The 8,932-nt window shown below is 35.8% G+C and overlaps 1 protein-coding gene across 2 annotated transcripts; it reads right to left on the reverse strand.

Annotated features, from left to right (window-relative positions):
* Window positions 1-144: 144 nt before the first annotated feature.
* LOC110684942 (cationic amino acid transporter 2, vacuolar-like) lies at window positions 145-8,683 on the reverse strand. 2 transcript variants are annotated; one of them, XM_021861384.1, is made up of 14 exons: window positions 8,177-8,683; window positions 6,152-6,353; window positions 5,960-6,044; window positions 5,499-5,639; window positions 5,273-5,391; window positions 5,089-5,185; window positions 4,807-4,979; window positions 4,634-4,700; window positions 4,337-4,495; window positions 3,857-4,103; window positions 3,477-3,585; window positions 1,384-1,496; window positions 760-835; window positions 145-554 (listed from the first exon to the last, which is right to left on the reverse strand). In XM_021861384.1, the coding sequence occupies exons 1-14, from the start codon at window positions 8,343-8,345 to the stop codon at window positions 398-400; spliced, it is 1,914 nt and encodes a 637-aa protein (XP_021717076.1). In that variant the 5' UTR covers window positions 8,346-8,683; the 3' UTR covers window positions 145-397. The 2 variants fall into 2 exon arrangements, with proteins under 2 accessions (XP_021717076.1, XP_021717077.1); XM_021861385.1 differs by lacking the exon at window positions 8,177-8,683 and adding an exon at window positions 6,583-7,515.
* Window positions 8,684-8,932: the final 249 nt, after the last annotated feature.

Below are 8,932 nucleotides of genomic sequence, written 5' to 3' on the forward strand. Positions count from 1 at the left end.
AATACTGAGAAAAAACCCAATAATAATGAATCCTAAATGAACAAGTTTGAATAAGTTGCATATATATTGTATATGTCAATCCTTCATTCATAATAGGGTCTTTGCTGCATTGTCAATTATTGTATCTACAGTTTAAGACATACCTTAGGCATCAATAGAGAAACAATAACTTAGAAATTGAATGTAGGATGAGAATTCGCATTAAAGATTACATATTTACATTTTTGTAAGCGGTAAACCTTTGTAACAATTTGATACATGTATACACAATATACAGCCAGCAGCGGATACAATAAACTGCCCCCTGTAACAACTATTGCAAATGAATGGAACAATGCAAACTAGTGTACACCTAAAACATTTAAAGCACAAGAAGCCGCCTGCTGGCTGTAGAAGGCTACACCAAAATATCCTGTGAGCTACTGCATATCTCATCGACATGAGCTGTTGGTACGTACACTACATTCCTTAGGGAGCTGTGTCTCCTTCCATACACTAAGTAAACAAGCACCCCAATTACAAGCCACACTGAGACTCGCATCCAAGTATCAGCTCTGAACCAGTCAAAAGAAATTCACAGTCATGCTTAAGCAATTAATTTATTACTCCAAATATTTCAATAGGTAATTGGTAATTATATTAAGTAATAGAAGACATCCAATTTTTAAATTTATAAATCTTTCAATAGGTTAATGATCTTCAACTTTTTGATTCAACATATAAATTGAAATGTATGAGAATGAGAAAAGTAGTACTTACCCCAAGTTTATCAGCAAGTAGACATTGATCAAAATGCAGGCAATTGGCAGTAGAGGAACCAGTGGGCAGATAAAACCTGGAAGAACACATAATCAAATATCGCAAATGATTTAGAAATTTGATGGCCATGGCAGTCCAAACAAACGACTTATAAGCACTGGAAGAACATTTCAGGCAGATTATTGATAATTGAAAGCAATAGACAAAGCTTCACTTGTACAATCAATGTAAAGTTAAAACTATTACAAGTTTATACAGGCAGGATATATCCAAGGATCTATTGATCAAGGAAGAACGAAAATGGGAGAGGAGAGTAAATAAATTCTAGTAATATACTTGACTATTACCTGGATAAAAGGAGTTAACCACCATTTTCAATTAAATTTCTGGGTACCAACAGAAATGCTTTTAATTCAGCAGATAAGCATTGCACTGTACACACCCCTTTTAATTTTTAGCATCAAAATTCATTATGAGTCACTGGCCACGGGCACTGCTGTGATAGCCAATTTGCCTTTTACTTTTCATACTTACCCGCACAATAAGCCCTTTTATTGTCCAAGAATAAAATATTTTATTTTGCAATGAAATATTTATTTGCATTTATTTTTTTTGAGCACATACCTCCAGTGTGGCCAAAGCTGTGTCTGGCATCATCTTGGTCAATGCAAGTGAGCACTGTCAGACCAGATAGAAGAAGACCACCACCCACCCCGCACAATGTGTATCGAAACACGCTGATGAAAAAACCAAATTAGAATAGTACTATAATTAAAGCATTAGTCCCAAAATGATTTGGGATCAGCTAACAGGAATCATCATAAGGAACCGTCTGCAATTTATGTAATAAAGAAAGAAAATGATACAATGATAAAGGACGTAAAACGAGGAAAAAATAGTTAGCAAAGCACTGTTGGGGAAGGAGGGCTATGGAGAACGGAAATCCAAAAAGAGAGTATAAAAATAAGTTTCGAGAAAGTATTAAACAAGGGGGCAAAGGGAAGATAAAAAGAGAGGAAAAACATGCGGGTAAACACTTAAAAGTTTGAGAGAAGCTTAACAAAGGAAATAAATAGAATTTGCAAAACACAAAAAAGTGCACACATGCACATGCGCACGCAAACGCACACACACACACACACAAAGGTTATATATAAAAGGTCATGATATGTCCTCGGTGTAGATTTTCTCCCTTCACTCCACTCTATCCAACGGATCATTTTATCAATCCCCATAAGATACATATCAATTTCAATTACTCTCCTAGTCTCCTCTATGTATTCTTAGGTCTTCACTTACCCCTCATGATCCCATCACTTTGCCACTTTTAAAGCCTCTTTACTAGAGTCTCACCCGATCTCTTCCGTCTTACATGGCCAAACCACCTAAGGCGATTCTTCCTCATTTTGTTCTCAATAGATTTAACCCTACTTTCTTCCTAATAGTTATATCTTTCCTCAACCGATCCTTTTTGCATGGCCACACATCCAATGCAGTATACACAACTCTGCCACATTCATCTTATGAACGTGACAATGCTTCACAACCAATATTTCGTACCATATGCTTTCTCCGATTTTAATTAATTGCAACACTTTCTTGTTTTAGTTTTTGATTAATTGCAAGTTTTGCAACACTTCTTTATTTGGTAATAACCCACTATTAATTTATTATCTCTCAACCACTAACAACTAAATATCCCCCTACCAACTATACTTTTTATTACTAAATCGTCACTTTGGTTCCCACCCTGTAATTTTTCTAAAACTATGTCCCAAGCCTATTGTTGCTTTAATTAGAAATGGATGCTGCAAGCCTAATTGTTGTGCGATAGAATAGTATAGTAGATGACTAGAAATCAAAATTCTATACAAAAATAAATCTCACTTATGATGTTTCCCCACCAAGATCCCCCCCCCAAAAAACTCCCCTCTCTTTATTTTTTTAAAATATCCTTTTTTTTTTAATTCTTTTTATCTCCCCCCCCCCCCCACCAAAAAAACTCCCCTCTCTTTATTTTTTTTAAATTTCCTTTTTTTTTATTCTTTATTTATTTATTTATTTATTTATATTGGTCCTTCTCTGTGTACTATGTAGGTAATGTTATGTATAATTGTTCAGAAGTACCGGGTAGCACCCTTAAGGATTTTGCAATTTCTCATGGTACCTTTGTATTTTTACGAGGAAAATGATACACAACAACAATTTTATAAAGCTAAAAGTGAAGTATTTAGTTTAAATCAAACATTATTACCATTGATCAATGCATGTTTTAATCAAGCATTTCTAAATTATTATCAATTTAGAAATTGTATTGATATTCATATGCAGCTCTTAGATCGTAAGATGTACATGGTTTATATAAATGGTATACCTCATTACTTATCTTAGTGACAGAATTCTTAAATGTAAAGGGAGTACAGTGACCATAATGTCCTTAGATTATCTACTTATCAAAACATATTTTAAGTACCCAAATTTGATTCTTAATAATTGACATGTCATTGAAAAATGTTCAAACAATGGCATTGCAACTTATGTACATGATGCCTATCATTACTATATATTGATGGATGAAAGGTGATAATATTTTAATGTTAAATAAAATGTTAAGATTGTTTCAGATAAAATGAGACAATACAGAGGCATAGCTCTAAAATCTAATAAATATGATGGAGAATACCCGATTACAAGGATTTCAAAAACATATCACATACCTGGGAAGGCCTACATAAGAAGCAGAAGAAGTGAGGAGCAGCACTCCAACACAAGTAAGCATGATAGTCCAACCCGCAACTTTTCTTCTATTGTCATCACTTAGAGCATCTGTCGAATTATCAAATCACTACAGGATTTTGATTGAAAAATGTGAAATAGATATCACAAACAATTTTGGACACAGATCAAGAGTAAAATACAACTCAAAAAGTAATTTGATTTTCTCCTTGTCATTTGATAGAGTTCCATGTTCTTACCAGAAAGATTGAAGTTTAGATTATTCTATAGCAAAACCTAGTCAACTATCCTAGCCAATCTTAAACATTTATCAACCAAACCCTACCAAGATAGAGGAAAGTGCTATGTTGAATGAACTTACAACTGCCATCAGCTACTTGCTTCAAAAGCAAAGGAAAACTGGCTTCCACGGTGGCTCCACCAAGTAGTGGTTTGGCAATATCCTCAGAAGTGCCAAAATCCTTTGTAAAGTCATTGTATCGCAATGTAACAGCATCTATAGAATCCTGAAGTGATGACGGAAGTGGCACCACATCTGGTGGCACATATCTTATTATTAGAAGTGAGATAGCCACCATAGTGAATGCCAGTAGTGTACCGACACTGACCTGCACCACAAATGTAACAAATTAGTTTGGCTACATTTTTGGGGTATGACAAAACCCATCTGACATCTAATAGATCAATGGATTTATAGTCTCTAACATGTACACACAGCGTTAGACAATGTCATGCTAATTGAAGCTATGCCAAAGAACTTGAAAACTTTAGAAATTATCCACCACAAATTGAGACAAACCAGTCATATCTATTTATAAAAGGTTTATAAGAAAAAACTTACCATCCCTGCCAATTGTGAAACATCCATAGAAAAAGAAAGCAGTGCAGAAATGATTCCGGTAGTTATAGTGCTCTTCACAGGAACCTGAGTTTTTTTGCTGACATCTGAGAAAAAGGATGGCAGCAAACCATCTCTAGACATTGCCATGAGAATTCGTGGCTGAAACAATAAAGACGGATTTATTAGAAACATATATAATGTTTTTCAATGATAACAATATGTTTACAGAAGATTTCAATAAACTTATGCTATCTTTCAGGCTCCAAGAAAAGAAAAAACCTAAAAGTAGTAGCTTACCTGGGGCAGAAGTGAACCCATCAATGTTGAACAGAGAGCTGTAACTGCTCCGACAGTAATGATATATCTGTACATGGATTTTTTTTTAAGAAAAAAATTCTTAAAAAGCTTGTCCTGTGTCGCATGTAATTGTGATGCAAATATATGTGAAAGACACATCTAATACAACTTACGCTGCCCAGTGCAACCCATGACTTGAAAATGCAGAAGATATAGGAGTATCGGGATCCATAGCATAATAGGGTACCAGACCAATGACAACAATAGAAACCAACATGTATAATGCACAGCATATAGAAAGTGCAGCAGCTATTCCTATTGGCAAATCCCTTTGGGGATGTTTCACCTGCCAAGAAAAAAAAAAAAAAATTATCTTTCACATTCTTTGAGCAAGGAGGCAATATCAAAACATTTCTTTGAACAAAAACTAGCAGGTAATATACAACGGCTACTACCTCCTCAGCAGTGCTTGCCACTGAATCAAAGCCAATGTATGCAAAGAAGACAGTTGCAGAGCCAGCAAGCATTCCATCCACCCCGAATGGAAAGAATCTAGAACAAGGGGAGGGTATAAATGGTTATTGTCAATGGCCTAAGATGACATATTAGAAGTAGATTTGAACATGATAAAATTATTACCCTGTAGATAGATCATATCCAGGCCATCCATTCTGGTATCCAAGATACCCACCAGCAATTATAACAAACATCATAGCACATACATTTCCTGACGTGACAATGCCTTGTGCAAAAGCACTCTGCAAAAGTTAATAATGTCTAATTATATTAGCTTTTACAACCATACAGAGATTAAGTTAAAGTAGAGACGAGAGAGCATTCAGAATTGATAAAGAGAACTGCATACCTCCTTGATCCCAACACATAGAAGCCCAGTGACGACTAATACAAGTACAGCAGCACAAGGGTCAACTGTGATGTCCAGAACAGGAATGTATTGGCGGGCCAGAAAGGAAGGCAGGCTGTTCTCACCACCAAAGAGCAACGCCTAACATAAATCAAATGCAAAATAAGGGGTCAGGTCCACAAAATTCCACCAATAAGCTGACATAATCAAACCCTGTGACAGAGCTACAGCACAGTTTGCACTGCTGTTGGTTACAAAAAATGATGCAGCTTTCAACATAACAGAATGGAGCCAAGGGACATCTTAAAATAATCTGCTTGCATTGCAAGTAACAACCATGAAGATGAGGATCATAATACAGTTCTTGAAAAGATACATTAAATTAAAGTACTGTACAGCTTGCCAGTGCAGTTCTGGGGCTAAGTATCTCAGGCATTATAGGAAAAAGAAATGAAACACACCAGATTTGGCGAGATACCACGAGCAACTGCAGAGCCACCGACAGTATATTCCAGAATCAAAGCCCAACCAACTAACCAAGCAACACTGTGAATTAAAATATAAGCCACCTTTAGATCATAAGCTTATTTTTGCAAAACCTTGTTTAAACTCTACAAAGATACTTCAGAACAAAAGATTTACTTATTTATCACCTTTCCCCAACACATATATAGGAGTAATGGTAAGCACTTCCAGCAGAAGGACATCGACTAGCAAGCTCTGCATAACAAAAGGCTGAAATGCCAGCTGCTATACCAGCTATAAGGAAAGAAATAGCAAGTGATGGTCCAGAGTGCTCTCTTGCAACTGTGCCAATAAGTATATAAACGCCAGCTCCAATAGTTGAACCAACACCTAGCACAACAAACCAAAAGCTTTAGTGTAACTATTAGATGTATAGTACTACCACTTTCCATGTGTATGTAACAGAAAAGAAAATGATACAAAGTAAGAGGATAAGATCAGCCAGTAATCAAGGAAAAAGAAAACAAATTCCAGTCTTGCAATGCATCATTACATCAGAATGGGACATGTCAAAGGATGCCCCATGATCATGAGACCAAAGAGAAGCTAAATACACTACATGCTTCCATAAATTAACCAAAGAATACTCTCAAAGTCCCAACCACAACCCAGCATATCATCCTCTCAAGCCAAAGCACCCACATAAGCATTTTGCCACAAAATTGTGTGCTCCCTTTGCCTTCAACCTTCATAAACTCTATCTGCAAAAGGCGCAATGAAGTTTATACAACCAAACCAAATGACTTGTGCCAAATGGTTCCTCACAACCTCTCAGAAGTTCAATTGAAGGGCTCACTTTGTTTCCTGGTCAAATGTAGCATAGATAAGTAGAGCACTTTGTTATTTGAGAGGATTCGAAAGGTTTCCATTCTCTTTAAAGATTGTCAACTGCAAATCATCCTCATTCATCTTTCTTTTGGCTGAGCGATGATGATAGCTTTTCTAGGAATATTCATGATTTCATTCAAAAAGGGTTTGGGCAGTATAGGAGCTTACTGGGAGTTCCATCCTTTGTAGAGTTTTAAATCTATTTCTTTGTCAAATTCCCATGTTCTTAAGGGTCTTTTACGGTTTTACCTGTCATTACTTTTACAACTACCTTGACATCGACACAAGGAGTGTTTCACCCATAACATTCATGAGCTTCCATACTCTAACATTGGATACCAAACCACATATATAACACACTCTCACATACTCCCTCTGTATCTGAATAAGTGCATTACTTAAATGGAAATATCCCTCTATGATTAATTATTTTTTTCTTTTACCATTAACCCCACTTGCTACTTCATTAAATTTATTTCTCTATCTTCCCATGGTCCTCGCATATACTCACATTTTTTTGAATAAAAAATACTCCCACTCACCTTTTATCATCATATCTAATTCCCAATTTCACCTATCTGTACATTATAATACTCAGCTTACTTCACAATTATATACGCAGGGGGTACTGCATAAGAATGACCAAAAGTATCATAGCCCTATTATCGCTTAAAATGTTACTTTACCTTATGCTATACCTTTCCATATGAATCAGCTTACACATCCAAAAAGCAAACTACTAATCGTGAACGGCTAACTTATGAAACACTTATACATAATATGCCATCTCCTTTAGACTAACGCCAGCTGTTATAAGCATATATCTACTTAGTATATGCTTATTCGAGTAATTTCAGACACAGCCTACAATCACAAGTAGCAAAATCCTCAACTTGAGTAATTGAACACTCTCTTCCCCCAAAACCAGTTCGAATACCACCTCACTCTTGCATCATATGTAGTAATTGAAATACTACGTATCTATATGACTATTGCTATGCCTATAATCTGCAATCAATTACTTAAATATGATGTGAACACCAACTAGTTTGCTTGGTTAAAGCCTTATTGATAAAACCCAAAACCATATAATAAATCCCGTCTACATCAGTGCCCTTTGTCCACTCTCTACATCGAAAATATATACTACGAAATTATACTACTATAACAGAGTTCTACACGGTAACGCTACTTCATACATGATATAGATGAATGATTGTCAGCAATAAAGCAAGGTCATATTCAAGTAAAACATTACAGAACTTGAATTGACATCTCAAAATTTAGTACCATAACAAAACTTAAAGAAAGGAAAATGAAATTACCAATAGCAACAAGATGAGGAACAGTCAAAGCTTTAGCTAATTGGTGCCCACCAGTTGAAGAAGAATTGTGGTTGCTATTTTCTGAATCCACACGTTTTCTCCTTACAAAACTTCTCAATCCATCACAATTATCACCACCCCCAAACATAATTTCTTCACCAAATCCCATCTAATTTTCTCTCTCCTCTTTCTTTATACTTCTTCAAAATTGAGTCTTTTCAAAAACCCACCATTAATTTCAAACACCCAATTAAATTCAACAAGAAACCCAGAAATTACTGGTTCAAAACTCTTGAATGCGTGCAGTTATAGAACCGTTGAATAATCGGGTAACGTAGAGAGGAGAGAGATTGGATAAGTGGGTAGTGAGAAGCTCTTCACCTCTATAGAAGAACTTGCTACTTTGCCCACGTTTTTTGGTAGCTATATAACCTCTTGAAAGTCCTTATTTTAGTAATATGGTTGATTGAATTGGCAATCGAATGTGGGGTTTCGCAATCTTGAACAATATGGCCGATGGATCGAGAATCTTGAAATAAAAAAATAGTAATCAAATTTTGATGTTGATGTTATACCATCTGTTTTAAATTAATCGCAATATTAGGCTTTTCTTTTAATGGAACGGCGCCACGTAATACTTTTTTTAAAGAATTGTGGTCGCAACGTTATAATGCACACAGCCGTAGCTAGGCAGGGCAGCCGAGGCGGTCGCTCGGGGCCCCCAAATCAAAATCTCAGTTTCATTGAAAAATACTT

Source organism: Chenopodium quinoa, unplaced genomic scaffold (genome assembly GCF_001683475.1).
Source record: "Chenopodium quinoa cultivar QQ74 unplaced genomic scaffold, ASM168347v1, whole genome shotgun sequence".
Lineage (NCBI taxonomy): Eukaryota > Viridiplantae > Streptophyta > Magnoliopsida > Caryophyllales > Amaranthaceae > Chenopodium > Chenopodium quinoa.